Below are 20,381 nucleotides of genomic sequence, written 5' to 3'. Positions count from 1 at the left end.
GAAACATCTCAGTATCGTTTGTTCATAAAATGAAAGTCATTGGTAACCAAAACAGCTTTGTTACCAACAGTCTTCAAAATACCTTCTTTTATGTTCCACAAATGAGGGTGAGTAAATGATGACAGAATTTAAAACATTTTGGGTGAACTATCCCTTTAATGTTTTTATAATAATTATTATTATTATAAATGAAATGATACTCTAAATAAGAAACTAAATTTGCCAGCAAGTGGTGGTAAATGTCGTCATTCTATTCGTTCAAAGATTAATTAAGTAATGAAGTAAATGGCTCTCTTTATGAATGGGCCTCTGAATCATTGATTCACTCGATTCGTTCAAACCGCGGATTCATTCAGAAACTAAACACCGCTGTGTTGTTCGGAGACGCACAACAATTCTGCTATGGCTTTAAAGGTAAGTATGTTCTCTGCAAAATTGAGCAAAAACACATAAAATCGTGTTTAAAATGTAACACAATATCAACTTCTTATTTACTTAACTGTATAAAATCACATTTAAACTCGGGATATTCGGGACAAACAGCACTCGTGTGATAGGCTATTGCTTATCGTATGATATAAATATGAGACAAAAACACATACAGGGGCACCAATATCTTGAATTTTAGGGCATAACTGCATTTATGGAGTTGTGCATCATATTTGTCAACAGTCAGTATGGAATGTAAGATGATGTACAGGTTTGGAGGCGGGGCCAGTGCGTTAACTGCCTTAAAACACTTTAATCGCGTTATTTTTTTATTATAGCTGATTAAGTTAATATATAGCCCTAATATATACAGTGTATATATATATGTATATGTATTTTTCATTTTTGGGAAATATATGTAAATATCTATTATACTGCTTCTTCAGGGCTCTAAAATACTTGTAATCTTATTTTTTTGTTATCATTATTTCTCATTTCTCTTTATCTTTTGAGTTATGTAAATATATGAACTAAATTATATATATAATTTAGGCCTCATATTCTGTATATTCAAATACATTATGCATCTGAACATGAAGAAAAAAACAGTTGTTCATAGAATGTGTAAACAAAAAGATGATATAATGATGATATATGATAAGGCCTCATTCACATAAGAATGAGTAAACGAGTAATTGACTTTCAGGTTTAACATGAGCTCAGTTTTGTTGCCATGCAATGCCATGCAAAGTTCCATGTTGTGCTGTGTGTGAAAATGGGCGGTAATGGAAAAAGAGAACGTATTTAAATCACCTTAAATATCTCACTGAAACTATATTTCATCAGTCCAGCAGAAAACAAAAACTGCTAACCATGTCTATAGCTCTGTCTTCTCAGAGTGAGATGTCCCGGAACAAAATTGAACCTGCAGCAAATGAAGAGAGTGACACAAAAGTCATACTCCAGTCAGGTTTGCTGGGCTTTTATTTATTTCTTTTTTTTAATAATATATTTGTTTTGATAATTTTGATGCCATTGAGACTAACCTCTTGCTTTTGGGTTTAATCAGATGGTGATCAATCCAGAAGCTCTGGGTTCTGTGGATACCTCCTTACCTTCTTCTCCTTTCTCCTTGTCTTTCTTACTTTTCCTGTCTCAGTCTGGTTTTGTATGAAGGTAAGAATACAATTACCCAATGTAAAACCTACTTTAAAAAATGTTTATTATTGTTATTATCAAACAATAAAATCTGACATAAACATTAAGGTCATCAAATTAAGTGAATATATATATCAATCCCTAATCTATATTTCTTTTTGTCAAAAGATTGTCCAGGAATATGAAAGAGCAGTTATTTTCCGATTGGGACGAATCCTAGGCGGTGCTAAAGGACCTGGTTATTAATTACTATTCTTAAAATCATGAATAATGTGTAAAACAAATAATAATAATTTTTTTGCTTAGCTCAATTGTAACTAGCTGTTCTTTTTATTGATTGTTTTTAAAGGTTTGTTCTGGATTATTCCATGTATGGACACATTTAGGAAGGTTGATTTAAGAACAGTGTCTTTTGACATCCCTCCACAAGAGGTGAGTGATTAATTTGAAAATGTTTAAACGTTATTAGTATTTTTTCAATTGAAACATATTATGAGTTTAATATCATATTGTGTTATAATGTAACATGTATCACATGTTTACCTCAGGTGCTGACCAAAGACTCAGTGACTATTATGGTGGATGCAGTGGTCTACTATCGTGTCTTTAACCCCACTGTCTCTATTACCAAAGTGGAGAATGCTAATTATGCCACACAGATGCTTGCACAGACTACATTACGAAACATGCTGGGAACTAAGAGTCTGGCAGACATCTTAAAAGACCGTGAGGAGATGTCTGAACAGATGGAGGTAAGATAACCCTTCCTGAAAACAACTCCTAAAAATAAAACCGTCTTTATTGGCATGTTGTGTGGTCAATGAAGAACCTTTAACATCCATGGAATATTTCCATTCCACAAAATGGTTCTTCTAATCTATAGCATCACTGCGGAAACCTTATTTTTGGAATCTTTATTTTTAAGAGTATTTCAACATTTTAGGAGCATATAAATGCCTTAAATAAAAATTGTTCATAGTTTCATCTTTTGCCTGGTAGTCTGTGCTGTATGCTGCATCCAAGAACTGGGGTATCAAAGTGGAACGCGTCGAGCTTAAAGACGTCAAACTGCCCACCACTTTGCAGAGAGCCATGGCAGCTGAGGCCGAGGCCACCAGAGACGCCAGAGCCAAGGTGGGTGTCTGAGCACTGAAAGATTGTTACATGCTTCACAAACACATGCTATACTGTCTGTTCTGCCGAGCCTGCCAAGTTTAGTCTTATCAGCTTTGCAGCTTTGTGTTCAGTCTGTCTGGGGAGACACGCTGTTCTCTGATTGGCGGATGAACACCTGCAGCCCCTCACATATGGTCAGAAGTGTAAATGAACTGTAACCCCCTTAAGCCAATCGATTTCCAAAACAAGACCTACAGATCAGTAAAGCACTTGCAGGTCAAGACATTAGCCTCATTTTATTGCTATTTGTGATGACTGACCACTTACAATATAGTTAGATATCTCTTAGAGAATCTGCAATATATGTATATATTTTGTGACTGTAAATGTATGTAGTTATTTTATCTTTTATCTTATTTTATCTTATATATGATATCTCTATGTGTGTGTGTGTGTGTGTGTGTGTGTGTGCATGTATAGTTACATAGAATTAATTGATTTATATTTCTATATGATTCTAATATAAATATAATTAGAATTCATAAATTAATTAAATGTAATATAGTAGTTACATTAATTAATTAATTAAATTATATAGCCTATAACGCAAATTACATTAATTAAATTCATTAATTAAAACATATATATATATATATATATATATGTGTGTGTGTGTGAGTGTGTGTGTGTGTAAATTATTTTTTTCTTTCTTGAGAAATATATGTAAATATCTATCATTATATATATATATAGCAATATACACACACACACACACATATATACAAATACACATGTATATATAAATACACACACACACACATACAGGATATATATACATATACATATACATATATATATATATATACGCACACACACGTTTTTGTGAATTGTGGGGACATTCCATAGGCGTATTGGTTTTTATACTGTACAAACTGTATTTTCTATCGAACTACGCCAATCCTACACCTAAACTTAGCCCTCACAGGAAACTTTGTGCATTTTTACTTTCTCAAAAAAAACAAAAAAAAACTCATTCTGTATGATTTATAAGCCTTTTGAAATATGGGGATATGGGGAAATGTCCTCATAAGTCACCTTCTTCTTGTAATACCTATGTCATACCCATGTCATTATACAAATTTGTGTCCTCCTGTGTCACAAAAACGCACACACACACACACATACATATACATATACTGTAAATAATTTGTATTTTTCATTTTTGGGAAATATATGTCAATTATCTATTATGCAGCTTCTTCACGCACTAATAAAATATATGTTTTTGTTATCATTATCTCTCATTTATCATTATCCCTTGTCATACATTGTTTATTCATCCACCATTCATCTGTTTTTTAAAATTAATTTAACCATCCATCAATACACAATAGTTCAGTGATGCTAATCTGACCTCCCCTTAAAATACAGCAGGATCTCTCTCAATAAACACTACAATAATGTGAGTCATATTGTTGACTGGAAACCTGAGTCTTTATGTCCTCACACTATGGCACAGTACAGCGGAAAAACAAACTGGATTTGCTCAATGGAAATTTCCGAGCAATTAAAGGTGTGCGCCAGAGGCCAGACTGTGAATTGGGATTGTGTTTATATGAAGAATGAATTCATGGTAAAGTGCTTGATCACTGAAGTGTTGCTTTTGTAAAATGAACATAAGTGCGTTCTAATCTATCATGAACAGGTGATCGCAGCAGAGGGAGAAATGAAAGCTTCTCGTGCTCTGAAGGAGGCAGCAGACGTGATGTCCGAGTCTCCGTCTGCGCTTCAGCTGCGCTATATGCAGACGCTGACTGAGATTGCCTCGGAAAGGAACTCAACTATTGTCTTTCCTCTTCCTATTGACTTCATCTGTAATTTCATGAAAAGGTGACCTTATATACGAATTATCTATTAATGTTCAAATATCACTGTACAGTACATTGTTTCTCTTTGCTTTAAATATAGACAAAACATATTCTCGTTATACATATTTTGCACTTTGCATTGTTTCTTACATATTTACAAATTAATTGTTCAAATATTGTATTACATGATTAAATGATCAAATAATATGGCTAAGCTATATTCTACTCTGATCTGATCTGCTTGAATTATTTTGTATGAATTTTACTAATCTTTTAAGTATAAGAATAAAATGGATTTAAATCTCATTGTCTATGCCTAGAGCCTATGTTAACAACAAGGTACACATACACAGAGAACATGATCATATGACAGAATGACTGTTTAACCCTTGACGCTGTCATAAGAAAAGACTAACGGTTAATCTGTCAGCCTGATGCAGAAAAAATGGGTACAATGAGCCCTGATCGGCGAGTCCCATAATAGGATTGACTACATCAGATGCAGGAATGGATGGACAGTTTAGTAGTTACTGTAATCTGCCATCTAATCTGTTTCAACCTCACACAGACAAAAACAGCTTCTGTTCTGACCCTGAACCCCAAAGACACACTGTCATAATGCTCTCATTTCTGCTGTCTCCAGTATATATGCTGATGTATATACAAACTGATGAAGGATTTAAAAGAAACGTACCTCTGTACTGCAGTCATTTCTGTTGCTACACTCACATAAACAAGACCTGCAGAGAATGCAAAGGTGCAGTAAAGTAAGTTGGTGAGGCTACAAGATATAGGGTAGTGCTAATTTCACGCATAACAAGGTTTGAAGGCAATCAGCAGGGAAGCAATGTAAATGTATTCTGGGTCACTGCTTCTCTCTGGAGACTATTACGATAGTTGTGCTCTATATGGGCGCAATATGAAAATTACATGTGTGTATTTGCTGACAGGGTATGTACTATGAATATATGTGCTGATGTGGCTCTTTTAGTTTGGAAGGAGAATCACTCCACTGTGACCTTATGCCCTTTAATGCAGAACAAAACAAATGGAGGGCAGAATATGCTTGAGTTTATCACTCAAAAATGAAAGTTTTGTCATTTGTTCACAAATGGCTCTTGTGCCATTTCAAATATCTCTCTATATATAGACTTTCTTCTGCAGAACACAACAGGAGATATTTTGAAGAACATTAAGGATCAAAGAACTTTGGATCCCACTGAGATTCTATGTATGGACAAAAAAAACAAACAAAGTTTTCAAAAATATCTTCTTTATTCTAACAAAGGAAAGAAAGTTATACAGGTTTGGAACATCATGAGGTGAATAAAATACAGAATTTACATTTTTGGATGAACTGTCTCTGTAAAGTCGTTTAGTCATCACCAGATGCTTCTTTCATGATCTGTACTCTTCTGGAAGTCCTAAGCTGGCCTGCTGACTTATCACACTCTCCACTAACCACAGGGTGAGCATGTGTGATCTCGTTCGATCTCCTTCGCTCCGCCCACAACCCTTCCTCTATGGGCTCTTTCCTTTACTACAGATACGCCAATGTTGTTTCTTAGTTTTCTTGATATTCCTTGTGTCTACCTCTGTCTCATCTTCTGGTAAGGATGTCACTGTGGCGTCCCCTGATTTTGCTCAGCATCTTTATGCTTTGTAAAGGTAAGAGACAGGACTCTGTCCAGCAGATTGCACTGCTGATTCAATTTGGTTAACCTTTTGATCTCATTTGACTCTTATTATCTCGGGATTTGGCTGAATCCTTCTCATTTTGAAATATTTAGCTATGACTATATGGACATTTGTAACTTGGGATGTATTTAATTTTGATTCAACATTTTGTATTTATTATAGTCAACTATGTGATGAGCTTCAACAACATTAACTTTCATGTTGTGTTTGGGGTCCGAAAGACCTAATGACCTATTGAATATCTCAAAGAACATTTTTTACAGTATTTATGTTGAAGGTCTCAAAGTCCCAAAACTCAAAATGTGAATAAATGCATAGAATTTAACCGCAGCTTGAACCCAAACATTACTATAATGGATACCTCTTATGTTTCCAAAAACTGCATGTTCACTTTGTTGTGAAACAGACACAAACTTTGGATTTTGATTAGGTCAGAAGAATAATTTGAGGAAAATAATTGGTTAACCTTGATTTATTTATTTATTTATTTTATCTCTGGGACAGTAAAGGCTCCAAAGACTTGAGGATTCATTTGTAGCCTGTATTTACCAACGTCATCTCAGTGACGTGTGTAATGAGTAATGCTTGCAGATGGCAGACATAACAGATCAGTGTGAAAGAGGGTTAAATACAACAAACCCCCATGTAGCTCATGTGACTGACACCTGTAATCATCTCAGAAGATCTTTTTACCGGGGGAAGAGGAGGGGGCAGGGAAACATGTGGAAGGAGAGGTGGGATGATCTGCTTTTTTATAGAAGCATGATCCAATTGTGACTTGCGTGCAGGCTAATTACAGAGCACAGATGACCTCTAGAGTCGGAAATCTACATGGAAACCTGAGAGGTTGCGTGGCTTAAATATGAGGTGGACACATCATATGGTGTATGGATCTGCAGGATGATCAGAAGGATATTGTGCAGGTTGATGCCAAAGAGAAATGGAAGCATGAAATGTTGATGTGTGTTGTTGAGATGACGTACAGCAAGATGAACAGGAACTGGGTTGCCAAAATCCAGCCTTACTTTACTTGTGGATCAGTCTGTGTCAATTCTGTGGGGAAAAAACAAGAAAAAACAAGGCAAAGAATAGAGATGATATTAACTTTTTTTCCCCAAAATGTTCAACAAAAAGAAATTGTTATCATACGTTTCCAGACGAGTGGAAAAGGGAACATTTTTAAATGATCAACTAAGGCATTACGTTAAAACTATAGGAAGCAAAACACAGAACACATGCATGAATTTCACTGCACTATGCGAGATGCTAGAAATATTCCCAGAACTACCTACACTTTTCTGAGCCATTTTTGACCTTTGCTTCTTCACATTTTAAAAACCTCCTTGTTGTCTGATTAAAAATAGCGTGTTATGATCATATTGTTTTAACTAATCAAAAGAGCCAACTAGCACTATGCTAAGCTGTTAGCTTGCTAACCGAAGACTAAAAGAGATTTTTTTGGGTGTTTGATTTAACATTTTGGCTCTGGATTTTTTATATATTTTATTTTTTTTGATGGGTAGACATTGTTTATTTTCATGCTTAAAATGCAAAAACAAATCTGTAATTTCTAATCAGAAAGTGTCCAAACACTTTTATTTGTGTCTTTATTTTAAACAAATTAAATTTATTGTTGTATAGCGTGAAAAATAACAAGCTTCTTTTTGCATACATTTTTGCTTAAAATTTTTGCGTTTTTAAATTTTTTTTAATAAAATGCCACTTGGTATAGATCTTTCGTCTGTGCTGTGGTGTTATTTTAGTATTATCTATATACTATGATAATATTCACCAATATTTTGAATTATCTTTTATTTTAACAATTATTTATCTTAACAATTATTCAGTTTAATAGTTTACAACTTCATCTCTTTCACACAAACACGTATAGCAAAGTACAGACTATTAAACCAGTGTCTTCTGTCGTTAGGTGAAGACAGTGATTGTGACAACTTCACCGATCTGGATTTCCATGAGTCTTTCATGGGGACCTATCTGTACGTGCGCCTGCTGCTCTACACCCGTGCAAACCTCGAGTGCGGTCAGGAGCTCCTGCACCACAACTTCACTCAGGAACCCCTGTTTAATGTAACCAGACCCACTACCTTTGTCATACATGGGTACCGACCCACGGGGGCACCGCCTATCTGGATCAACCACATTGTGCACTTGTTAGCAGCACAAAAGGACATGAACATCCTGGTAGTGGATTGGAACAGAGGGGCAGCCAATCTCAATTACTTCACGGCTGTGGCCAACACATGGGGTACGGCTGTGAACATCACCGGCTTCATCGAGAGTATGGAGGTAGGGTCAGTAGCCTTTCATTAGCGTTTCAGCTCTGAAATAGCTTTAGTCAGTAGTGTCTGCCAATTTAATCAATATGGTGTTATTTTCAGAAAGAGGGAGCATCTCTTGAATCCATCCATTTGATTGGGGTCAGCTTGGGTGCACACGTGGCCGGATTCATTGGTGCAATGCTGGGAGGAAGGGTGGGCAGAATCACAGGTGAAACTCAGGAAAGCCAATGAAACAAAACCAGTTATAACATTTTCAGTCAGTTACACTTGTCCAATAAATATTGTTTACTAAATGTTTAACCTGGTCGACTCTAGGTCTGGACCCAGCAGGGCCAATGTTTGCCAATGCTCCACCTGAGGAACGCCTTGATCCAACTGATGCCCAGTTTGTAGATGTGCTGCACACAGATATGAATTGTAAGTATAATAAATCTAAAGACATGCTACTGAAATCACGGAATTAAAAAAGATGAATATTTGTTGTATATTTCACATTTTTGCAAGTGTGGAAGGCCATCCAAGTATTCCATGCATACTGAAAATGTGCACACTGTGCACAGTATGTTCTACTAAAATAGTATTACATAGTGTGCCAAACATAGCCTAAAAATCCCACGCTCAAACTGTTTCCCTGTGGCAGCTTTTGGCCTTAGAGGAACCCATGGCCATATTGATTTCTATGCCAACGGAGGATTAGATCAGCCTGGATGTCCCAAGACCATCTTCTCAGGTCAGTAAGTTAAGATAAAACATTTTAGGAAAGGTCAGGGTTGAGATCTGAGGTAAGATATATCTCATACAGAATGCTCTCCAGATAAACCCCTGGCTGTGTAATTAAGATTCTGTCATAAATAAATTACGCAATCCTCACAATGGGATTGAGTTAATTACAAGGTTGTGTTAACAGAGCTAAAATGTAATCTCATTCCTTCTCTTCTCCACAGGGAAATCTTATTTTGTTTGTGATCATCAGAGGTCTGTTTTCCTGTACCTGTGCGCTCTGAATCACACCTGTAAACTTACGGCATATCCGTGTTCCTCATACAGCGACTTCCTCAGTGGTCAGTGTTTGCAGTGTGAGACCTTCAAGCCTGCTTCCTGTCCTGTTCTGGGTAAAAGCAATACATCTAGTAATTAACCACAATAAATGCAAAAATGAATACTGAGTAAACACTGCAAGTGTGATATGAACAACAGTTCAATAAAGAAATGAATATACAAGGTAACTTACATTTTACACACAATATTGCCAGGTACTGCCAGCCAGCTTTTGCTCAGCCGATGAAAACATACATTTCCTGACAAACTACATTGAAAAAAATTTGGTGTAGAAACATTTTCGATTCAGAAATTGCTTGTAAATTTCACATTTAACACAGAATTATGTGTGAAAACGTTAAGTAGAAGGACTGAAACAGTATTTTCTTTTAAAACAGAAATCGTTTTTACAGTAGGCTATAAGAACAGCTTCAGGATTTCTGAAGGATCATGTGACAAAACAGACCTAATTAATTTTTGGAGCCAGCATTTACAACAAACACAGACAAAGCAAGCGTAGCGATACAAACGAATCGAGAGTTTTGGACTGGCACGAGCTGTTTATAATGTAAGATTAACTTCTATGATCTTCATCCTCAGGTTATGACATGAGCCAGTGGAGGGATACACTCTTGAGGTTGGGGCAAACAAGAGCGTATTTCTCAACTACGGCAGAGCTCCCCTACAGCAGTGAGTTAGCAGCTCTGTAACGACTCATTGCAAAAGTTGTTTTCTCAAAAGGGGTTTGTGCAATATTCTGATTTCTCATTTTAACAGAGACAAGTTACAGAGTGGACCTAGTTACCTGGAACCAGTTTCTGCGCTGGGGGGTGGTCATACTCCGACTGTATAATGGGAAAAATGTAACAGAGTCCCAGATAGATATGTACGTAAACTGCAATAATGAGATTATATAGATCCATTTATATTTGACTTGTCATCATGTAATGGATGTTTTGTATGTTTTTGTTAGTAAGCTGTTCAGGTTTGAGCAGTATACATCCACTCGACTATTGGCGCAGTTTGATGAGGATCTATATCCAATTCAGAAAATCTCTTTACGGATAGTCACTGGGAATGTGATTGGACCTCGATACAAAATAAGGCTGCTTCGTATTCGGATAACCCCACTGGAAGATACAAACAGGTGAAGAGTTACTGCCTAACTTTCCTAAACTAATGAATTAATACACTACTGTTCAAAAGTTTATGATCAAATGTTTTCGAAAGAAGTCTTTTACATTCAACAAGGCTGCATTTATGTGATCATAAATTCTGTAAAATACAGTGAAATATTACTACAAATTTGTAATGCAAGCTTAACAAAAACAGGCATTTAATTATGGTGTCTGCTCCTTTCCCCAACAGGCCACTAATGTGTCGATATGACATTATTTTGGAGGAGAACGCTGAGGTGTCTTTCAAACCGTTGCCCTGTGATTAATCTCATCTGTAGAGAATCACATACGAATGCCTATCTGAACTATAACGGACATTTCAAGGGGTCTAAACAGTTAAAAACTTTTAGTGCCTTTTCTGTGAGATTACTACTGTGATTTTACTAGTATAAAATTCTTATATTCCAGTGTTGAGGGCAGAATTAAAGTGCAGTATTACAATATTCAATTCTGACTCCTGTTGGAACAATCTATATCATTTCTGTGTAGTTATGCATGAACCAAATATTCTACTGTAAAAATGTTTTACATGTACAGCTTTTGCATTCTTTTGTAAAATAAATGGAAATTAAGTGGACTGAAAACAACTGAAGCTTCATTTGAGAACATTTTGGCACAAATAGATTTTATTTACACAATTTCTACTTTGAGTTTACACAGCAGGATACATCAAATATGAAATTATTTTGACATATGTAGTTACAACAAGAAGTCTGTATTTTAGTATAAAAGCAAAACTATCCATGTGTTGCATACTGCTATGAAATGGCAATTGAATTTCAAAATTAGCAATTAAATGTACACATTGTATAAATTGCAATTTGTGCCTTGTAAATATTGTGGAATATCAAATCAAAAACTAAACTGTAGTTACTCCACTGATAATGAAGAATAGCATTATTTCAGGACGAGAGCAGGGCAAGGTGATACTTGCCCAATGAGGAGTCCTCTTATTTGTTTCCATCTTCAAATCAAATAATCTTTACAAGCTGTTTCCTTGGATCAAACAAATGGTAACGGGTGAATAAAAATTGGATGAAAAAATCCACCAAATGTGGAGAAGCAGTGGACCTTGAATCAAGGTCTTAGTGGTTCTAATATCAAAACGGAAACAACAAAAATGCAGTTGTGCACAAGTGACCTCAGATTTGAATTGCTGGCTTTCTTCTCATGCACTGCCACCTGCAGATAACAAACAAAACTAAATAGAGAGAACAGAAAAATAAAGCAGCAATGTACACTACACCAAACACTTATGTTTGAAATTCAGAGAAATAGTGTATAAATATATACTCTGATTAGTCAAAAAAGATCTAAACAAACAATCATAATATAATTAAATACACACATTTTCCTCACCACTATTTCAAGTCCTCCGTCCCCGTGGTCTGCTATTCCGATTGAAATTCCCTCGCGGATTGAAGTTCTGTCTGTTAGGTACTGGCATTCTTTGACGGGGACCGTCCTGAAGGACCAAAATGAGTCATGGTATGAACAATTACACTCTTAAAAATAGACATGTTTCACTTCAACAACAACTCACCCACTGCCTTTGACGCTCATGGTCTTGTTCCGACCACCTGAAGTTCTCATCTGCTTCTTCAGGATCGTCACTCACATAGGAGGCTCACTCTCTTGACTTTGGAAAGACAATAGCAATAGACAATAGGTCATTGAACTATGGCTTAATCCTGGCTTAGTCCAAGCCCTATATTTGAAACCAGGCCATAATTTTGTAAATCTAAAATATTGGCATAGCATCTGAATGCATAACAATAATATTAAAAGCTGGTCTGAACACTTTTCAGTCCGTACCCCTCAGGAGCCGCTGGAGCAAAGTTTCCCCCAGCAATGGTGATCTTCACACCCTCCATTCGCTGTTGTCTTCTTCGCTCCAGGTCATACCTGAGGTCACCAGGGTCGGGGACAAGCTGTCGTCTCTGAAGCTAGCAAAACATTTCAAATTTGAACCAACATAGATTAAATATTCTACTTGATATTGATGGACCTAAAAAAAGATCAACTTACTGGATCCGGCCCTATTTTGCAGAAGATCTGAGTTTCTGATGAAGGCATTCTGTGTTGCCTATAATAAAAGACCAGAATTTTCATGCTTGAATTGCAAATGGTGTGGAGAAAATTTCTAATTTAGGATTGGGGTGATCAAATCTTTAATCATAAATAAAAACATTAACCCTAAATAAAAACAATAGTGATACTCACCTTTGCAAGCCTCGCTAATGAATAAAAACAAAGTAACTGGCAAGTGTACCTATTCATGACTGGTCTCACGTTTCCCATCTCCTCCACCTCCTCTTCTTCCTCCTCCTTAAACTCATCTTGGAGTGAATAATACTGTTCATTTGCAAAACGTTCATTAAGTGTGATGCCTTGGCCCCTAAAGTAACTTTCTGCAAAATGAATAAGCAAACAGTTAACCAAAATCAACTCTTTGCTACATAAAATAAGCTCTTTCTAAGATACACAATATGCTGCCAAGCTAATCCATTGGTTCCTGACCTTTAACTTGGTGCACAAGGGTGATGATCTCTTGGGCAAATGTCCCAGAATGTACTGCTGATTCCCTGTAAGTTCCAGAATGCTCCAGCATGGGAAGGAAATCAAGGCGTTGTCGACCCACATTGACTAAGTCGAGTGATAACTGCCTATCTGAAGAATATCCTAAATGACTGAACAAGAGGTCACATGATATACAGAGATATAAGGTTCCATTACAGCAGGTGTGTCAAACTCAATTACTGGAGGGCCGCAGCCCTGCAGAGTTTTGTTCCAACACACAAACCATGTAGTTTTCAATTGAGCCTGAAGGACTTGATTAGTTGGATCAGGTGCATTTAATTAAGGTTGGAGCTAAACTCTGCAGGGCTGTGGCCCTCCAGGAATTGAGTTTGACACCCCTGCATTACAGCTTTAATATGCTCCTTTCAACACATTAACCAGATGACAACACTTATGAATTAATATAAGTTGAAATAAAGTACAAAGTTCAGGTACAAATGTTCAGTAGTAAAGTTTAGGATTAAATCATAAACACTGCAATGTTTATTTTAATGCAAAACAACTGGCCCTTTACCTGTCATTAATCCCTAAAAATTTACCAGCACAACTTCTATTAATCTAAGACATCTCTTCCAATGAAGTTAAAAGTGGTCTTCTTTTTCGGAAAACAACTGAAACGATTCACTCTGAGTTGATTCACTGTGACAGTAAATAAAAAGTAGGTGCACGCTATTCAGATTGTTGTTTTAACAATTCGTAATTTCATTTCAATTTGAGCAGTTTGCTGAAAAACAAAAGCTATACTCAACAACGTAGTGCATGAATTTTATAAAGTTATTTCATTCATAATCGGTGACTGATAGCCCAACCCCCTTTGCTGAGACAGTGAGTGCATGAAGTGTCCAACATTCCACAATTCGTTTTTTCTTTAAGTGCATCATCAGAGTATTTAAAGTACTCTTTTTCTTTTTGTAATTTTCAGTGTGAACACAACTCACACTATTTATACTACAAAAAGTCATAGAATAATGCATAAGTGCGCAATTTGGGACAAACCTAAAATTTGGGTTGGCTCAACCTTCGTTTAAATACTATATCATTAAAAAAATAATTTAATGATGCACAATAAAAATGTCAGGTCATAATAAATATGGCAAGTTCATGCCTCTCCTCTCACTGTCATTGCGCGTTTCCATTCAGAGGATCCTTCAATAAACTCATTTGTTCCAGAGTGCCAAGACCAATAGAATCAGTCAAAACATTTCAATGTGTTTTTCTTGCAGTGAAAGATCTTGATTGGTGAGCTTGAGTAATCTTAGATGAGTATCAGATGCATTGAACTTCATAATAAACTCAATTATGGGAGCGATGGCATCAACTTTAGGTAACTGCTGGAAGAGTTCTGAAGATCTCCGGTTAGGTTGGTATCTTCACAGATCCCTCTTCTTGCTGAATAAAATGACATACCCTTCAATTTCAGCAATGATCTCAGACTTTTCCTTGGCATATGGCAAATCATTTCTAAGCAAATCTTGCTGCTTGACTGTCTTGGGGATGAAATCAAATGTCTATTGGCAGTTGCTTCAAACAAGTTTATCTGTAAACAGGCATTATTGTTGAATTTGCAGTTGCCACTTTGGGTCTTCCATTTTCTTCCTTGCCAAATCCTTGTTAAAAATACCTCAACATAACAGATGCATATTTAGGAAACTTGGCAAAAATTTCATGAAGAATCTTGCAAATAGCCATGTCTACAGAGTTCTCATCACTTACTGATACAACGGGATGACATTCTGATGCAAAGTCCACAAATGGAAACAAAATGCAGAAGGAGGTGCAGTAGATCATCTGGTAATGTACGGTGCTAGCAACGCCAAGGTCATGGGTTTGTTTGGCAGGAAACACAAATTGTCAGTCTTGAAGGCACTGTATACATAAATCTCTGGATAGGCTTCCAAATGAGTAAACACAAAAAGGCTTCAAAACGTTCCTGTTGCAATGTCCATTTAAATAGAATATTTCAATTGTGCTTCTTTGGTTTCTTTCATTGCGAATTGATAGCTGTTGGTTCGACACAATGGTAACATCACAATGGTGTGTCTTCTTCAACCTAAGCATCTTTGCTCCATCCACATGTTCCAGTACTCACTCAATGCAAAATGGGTGATTGCTGAATGAGATTGTCATCATCAAATGCAGGTTAGTGACCACAAAATCTGCCTCTATGGGCATCTGCCTCAGATTTTCTTCCCATGGTAAAAACATCAACAAATACACATTAGGATAGTACAAGCAAATAATCAGCTTGGCGAAAGTCAAACACATCCGAGACGTTTCTTGAAGACAGAAAGTTGCGTGACGGTTTTTGCTTCAGCGCCAGATTAAATGATTAAATTGTCCTTTCAGCCTCATCTTCTTCCTCTCAAACAAGGCCATACTTCTTCACCCACAAGGAAAATAATCTGACGCGGGTGACAGTCTGAATTCTGTGGACATCTGGAAAACTTGCGCATACCTACTCAACTTCAATTCGATTGTATGGTTGCTGACTTACCTGCAGTCAATACAGCTTTAAAAGTAGAAGAGCTCAAACCCTGTAGGGCACTGGTATTTTGGTGGAGACATCATCTTGAATAGCCAAAATGTGGATGAAAAAAGGGGACTGATTTTCTTTTGCCTGGGTTAACTGGTGGAGAACATCATCATTTAACCAATGGTCCTTAACCAAATGAAGCTGAGATCCATGTAATTCCAGTCTAGTATTTCAGACATCTGATGAACCATTAATATGAAGGAATTAGCAGCAGAAAGTTTTTACTCCCAACCTGGTCATTTGGTCCTGTGACTTCCATATAAATGAGGAGTGAAGATGAAAGGCAATCCAAATCACATCTTCTCCATAGGACAAACATTCACATGTTAAGACTCTTAAGCATTTTGGCATTCATGTCAAGAAACAGCACACTGCATCTTGGATATAGCATCTTGCATCTTTTTAGAGTTTGGAATTTCTCCACATACCTTCTGTAACCCTTTTCTTGTGAATGATCACCAGTAGTGTCCTTCTGTTGGTCCCATTTTAGGATGCATCAGCCACGTCAGGGCCTTGAAGTAGTCCATGTTCCTGATTACTCAATGATTGGTAGCTTTCACATCCAAACATCTGCTTGAACGAGACATGTGCATTTGTGTGCCAACACAACAGCACAAGATGAATCCTTCAATAATGTTAGATCAATTCTTAATTAATTCCATTACTCCCTGGTTTGAATAAGATGGTTTAATCACAAGAGATACGATGGAACTTCAGGGGATACATCCAAACATCCTTAAAAATCCTTTCCCTTTTTAAAGCTCTTCAGAGGGCCATCCAGGATATCCTGGAAACCTTGAATGAAGATTACTCTTGCAGTGATCATATTTCGGTATGATCTTAAATACCCACGTACACGATGATGAGACACAAAACAGCCCATTAATGGGTTTTCGGGATGCAACTCCACACTTCCCATTGAATCTTCCTGACATTCACAATCTGTAGACTGTTGTTCTTCATGTCTTCATGGTGTGGTGACAGTGGACACAGAAAAGAGGCATGAACTTTTGACCCTAACCAAACGTGGTACGACAATGATACTATACCTGCTTTGCCCAACGGGGCGACTCATGTCCACCTTGATCTTGAGGGTCTCCTGTTCACCGAAATCCATTCTAGGTGCAGGACCAACATTAGCGTTTGGCTTCCTGTGATACTGAGCTCTTTGGCGAACCACTCCTTGCCCCATCATCCTTCCACGATTCCTTTGCGATCTCTCTTCCTCCCAATCAGGGACAGGTTCTCTTTCTCTGTTCCTCAAATCAACATCCCTCACATCCCTTAAATCCATTTCCCTCCTTACTTCTGAGTCTCTTGAATGTGACTCCATTCTAGGTTGATCCATGTGTCTTGAGCGCTCTCTTCCTTGAGTTTCTCTTCCATAAGAAGAGTAGTTCTTTCTTGCTTCCTCTTGGGGGTTATTATTTGGTCGTCCGCCATGTCGATCTTGTAAGGTACGCGTATGATAGGCTTGGTCTCTTCTTTCTCGATCACGATTCCTCTGGGTTTCACTTGTCCTAGGTGGGTCTCTGCTCCTCAGATTGCCGCTCATTTTGGGGGGATCGCGGTTCCTTGAATCTTGTTTAGCAATTCCATGATCGTGTTCCACAATGACAGGTGCGCGACGTGGGCTGAAGCCCCTGTGATGCTCAACGAACTCATCCTGCAGACCAAAATCTCTAAGTCCTTCAGAAGGAGGGTGATGCTCCCTATAATCTGATTTTGACGACCTGTATTAAGAAAGCAAGTAACATTTGTCCAAGATTAGAATGAAATTACAATAATACATAGTTACTAGCAATGTTTTAACAAACAGTACAATTAACTGGACCTATATATTCCAATTGATGATAACGACAGTTAACAAACTAATCTCAAATAACAAAAGAAGGGATAACAATAAAAATGTAATTTATTAAATACATTATTGACTAAAATGTAAAATTATAGAGATTAAATGCAACAGATGTATTTAGAAAAACATTTATCCATCAAAGAATGTGACTGAATCCTTTCTTCTTTTCTTCGTTCCTCTCCATCCACGTCAGACGTATGAAGCGGGGAAAGAAATGCATTCTTGTACCTCTCTGAAAAGGAGCCCCTTTCTTGATATTGACCGCCATATTCTTCTTTATGATATCCATAATCCATCCTGTCCTGTCTTTTTCCTTCGGGATGTCTTGGATAAGGCCTGTCCCTCGATTCTCTGTGGTTATGTTGTGAACTGAGCTCCTTATCAATGGCTTCATTCTTGTTCCAGCCTGGTGATGGCATCCTGTAGCGCTCTTCAACACCAAAATGTGCGCGATCAGGGGAAGGTAACCTTTCCCGAGGCAGCCTCCTTGGAGAATGGGGCAGCCTTTCTTCATCACCCTGCATGTGGTACCTGGTCATAGGTGAAGTCCCTCTTTTTTGAGCATGCTCTATTGCATCAATAAAATTGGCCCAGTGGTCAACATGTTGCTCTCTTTGATAGGAATCTTTGTTCCAATGTGTGATACTTTCTACTTTGTTGACATATTCAGGGTTTCTCCACGCATCAGACTGTACCGATGAATGTATCTGGTTATCATATATTCCTTCCGCTCTCCTCCCATGAAGAGTTGGGATTCTGTTAATATTCGAGAGGTTCAAGAAGCTGTTAATAACCAGCAATGCAACAACAAAATCAAGTTTTTTGTAACACCGACTTTAGATTAAATACCTTGAATACAAGGGAGATCTCGAACGCGGACGTGACATTGTTTCCTTGAAAAACAAGAAACTGTTAGCCATGAGACCAAATTTATGCAACCGAGGTCTCCATTCTGAAAATTTACCAATGTTTTAACATAGTAGTGTATTATATATAACACTTTTTAAAATCCCTCTTTTGCATGTTAAATAGAAAACATAAGTTTATATGAATTATAAACCTGAAATAGGCACTGAATGTGGTCATAATAAGTTTAAACAAACATACCTAAAATTCAAGTATTTTAACGTTTCTACACGTTTTGACCAGTGAATCTGCATGATTTTCTATTATTTCTCTGGCCACTCATGATTGCTTTTAAGACTTTATTTTATTATTATTATTATAGATATTTATGAGGCAATTTTCCATTTTTATGTAAATTTGTGAAATTAATCAATTTAAATTATTACACTTATTAGTACCTAAATCATGCTTTCAGTAGAACAAAAGCCTGGAAATCAAGTAAAAACACACATATACATATGTATATATATATATATATATATATATATATATATATATATATATATATATATATATACACAAATATAAATTTTTTTTTCTCCTTCTCTTTTCTAATATTACCAGGTTTAAATGAAAGGAACCCCACCCTCCTCCCATTTTTCCCCAAAGATTTATGCGACTATTTTTTTTCCTTTACGCTTCGCATCGTTTCGTTACTGGAAAATTCAATCCATAAAATACATTTATAAACATACCACATCGACTGGAGTAGGCGTTACTGTAGTAAAAACATCGTAAAATGTATTTAGGGTTAAACTATAGAAACTCCATTCTAAGCACCAGACAGAAAACACAAATGCTATCAATACTGCAACGAGATATGACACTTAATGCTCATACATAATGAAAACAGCTTTCACAAGCACTCCAAATGAAATAGTAACTCATTACACTAACTACATTAATAAATAATATTCCTCGACATTTCTCAAATGATCCATTTAAAAGGCCTGCGCAACACAAAATGACCTGAGATCGATGATGATGCTAGAGCATGGCATAATTAAAGCACATTTTTAGAGAAACACATTTTACTATAAAATTATTTGTAGAATAAAATAACAATAAATAATGTTACAGTACGTTAGTTAGTATTAGCCTCACATACCCCGCGAAACGGCTTCCACACACAGCTAGACGATGCGTCCACCAAAATACCAGTTTCTCGCGAAAGAAAGGAACAAACTGTCTCACAATGAATTACATCACAGATTAAAGAGCTACGAGAATCGAAACGATAACTCAAATATTGGTGGATTGTTGATACATGTATTTTTTTCAAACGACCAACTTGACCCAGCGATCCATCCACAAGATTGACCCGGAAGAGAACCAGCGACTGACTCGTTTTCAGCAGCCGCAGCTCACAGTGAGCGACACGCGACACTGGCCCCTACAGACACCTCTGTAGAAAGTCGCCCACATGTCAAATAATTTAAAAAACAAATAAAAATAAAATAAAACGCATTTTAAGTTGGCATGTGTTTTAAATGTTAACGTGTTTAAGTTTATGATTTTTTAAATGATATTTTATAAGTAATTTAATAAAATGTGTATATAAAAATCACATCTATTGTCTTTCTGTCTGTCTGTTTTTTTTCTATCTATCTATCTATCTATCTATCTATCTATCTATCTATCTATCTATCTATCTATCTATCTATCTATCTATCTATCTATCTATCTATCTATCTATCTATCTATCATGAAACAAAACGA

General features: G+C 36.6%; 3 protein-coding genes and 1 long non-coding RNA gene across 5 annotated transcripts; 2 read left to right on the top strand and 2 right to left on the bottom strand.

Annotated features, from left to right (window-relative positions):
• The first annotated feature begins 353 nt into the window (after positions 1 to 353).
• On the top strand, positions 354 to 8,295 carry zgc:112408 (uncharacterized protein LOC550260 homolog). Of its 2 annotated transcripts, none has more exons than XM_058765271.1 (8): positions 354 to 414; positions 1,313 to 1,399; positions 1,499 to 1,605; positions 1,756 to 1,825; positions 1,937 to 2,019; positions 2,136 to 2,339; positions 2,587 to 2,721; positions 4,409 to 4,703. In XM_058765271.1, exons 2-8 carry the CDS (start codon positions 1,333 to 1,335, stop codon positions 4,595 to 4,597), a joined length of 855 nt encoding a protein of 284 aa, XP_058621254.1. In that variant the 5' UTR covers positions 354 to 414; positions 1,313 to 1,332; the 3' UTR covers positions 4,598 to 4,703. The 2 variants fall into 2 exon arrangements, with proteins under 2 accessions (XP_058621254.1, XP_058621253.1); XM_058765270.1 differs by lacking the exon at positions 354 to 414 and adding an exon at positions 8,200 to 8,295 and having other exon boundaries at positions 1,043 to 1,399; positions 4,409 to 4,593.
• lipib (lipase, member Ib) lies at positions 4,471 to 11,357 on the top strand. Its single transcript, XM_058765269.1, has 10 exons — positions 4,471 to 4,593; positions 8,200 to 8,576; positions 8,669 to 8,777; positions 8,885 to 8,986; positions 9,210 to 9,299; positions 9,514 to 9,681; positions 10,208 to 10,297; positions 10,385 to 10,493; positions 10,581 to 10,754; positions 10,976 to 11,357. The coding sequence occupies exons 2-10, from the start codon at positions 8,253 to 8,255 to the stop codon at positions 11,049 to 11,051; spliced, it is 1,242 nt and encodes a 413-aa protein (XP_058621252.1). The 5' UTR covers positions 4,471 to 4,593; positions 8,200 to 8,252; the 3' UTR covers positions 11,052 to 11,357.
• LOC131533154 (uncharacterized) lies at positions 5,817 to 10,291 on the bottom strand. Its single transcript, XR_009269052.1, has 5 exons — positions 10,074 to 10,291; positions 9,801 to 9,875; positions 9,593 to 9,677; positions 8,871 to 8,967; positions 5,817 to 7,322 (listed from the first exon to the last, which is right to left on the bottom strand). It is a non-coding gene; the product is annotated as an uncharacterized LOC131533154 (long non-coding RNA).
• A 32-nt stretch (positions 11,358 to 11,389) lies between the features above and the next one.
• Positions 11,390 to 20,016, bottom strand: zgc:112982 (uncharacterized protein LOC503771 homolog). The gene is given in 12 exon segments (XM_058765268.1): positions 11,390 to 11,967; positions 12,145 to 12,250; positions 12,329 to 12,408; positions 12,411 to 12,424; positions 12,601 to 12,731; positions 12,814 to 12,871; positions 13,058 to 13,196; positions 13,306 to 13,475; positions 16,948 to 17,631; positions 17,985 to 18,512; positions 18,606 to 18,665; positions 19,771 to 20,016. Coding segments are annotated over 10 exon segments (1,941 nt in total). The 5' UTR covers positions 18,644 to 18,665; positions 19,771 to 20,016; the 3' UTR covers positions 11,390 to 11,967; positions 12,145 to 12,151.
• Positions 20,017 to 20,381: the final 365 nt, after the last annotated feature.

The sequence above is a fragment of the Onychostoma macrolepis genome, chromosome 24 (genome assembly GCF_012432095.1).
Source record: "Onychostoma macrolepis isolate SWU-2019 chromosome 24, ASM1243209v1, whole genome shotgun sequence".
Lineage (NCBI taxonomy): Eukaryota > Metazoa > Chordata > Actinopteri > Cypriniformes > Cyprinidae > Onychostoma > Onychostoma macrolepis.
The sequence above is the reverse complement of the archived record's forward strand: the minus strand, read 5'-3'. Positions and strand labels throughout refer to the sequence as shown.

Bases quoted from the DNA above. Each gene is read 5' to 3' on its own strand.
- zgc:112408 (XM_058765270.1), top strand. From the start codon at position 1,303: ATGTCTATAGCTCTGTCTTCTCAGAGTGAGATGTCCCGGAACAAAATT. The intron at 1,606-1,755 runs GTAAGAATACAA...TTTTGTCAAAAG, and splicing joins CAGTCTGGTTTTGTATGAAG to ATTGTCCAGGAATATGAAAG. The intron at 2,340-2,586 runs GTAAGATAACCC...TTTGCCTGGTAG, and splicing joins AGATGTCTGAACAGATGGAG to TCTGTGCTGTATGCTGCATC.
- lipib (XM_058765269.1), top strand. From the start codon at position 8,253: ATGGGGACCTATCTGTACGTGCGCCTGCTGCTCTACACCCGTGCAAAC. The intron at 8,577-8,668 runs GTAGGGTCAGTA...TGTTATTTTCAG, and splicing joins GCTTCATCGAGAGTATGGAG to AAAGAGGGAGCATCTCTTGA. The intron at 9,300-9,513 runs GTCAGTAAGTTA...TCTTCTCCACAG, and splicing joins TCCCAAGACCATCTTCTCAG to GGAAATCTTATTTTGTTTGT.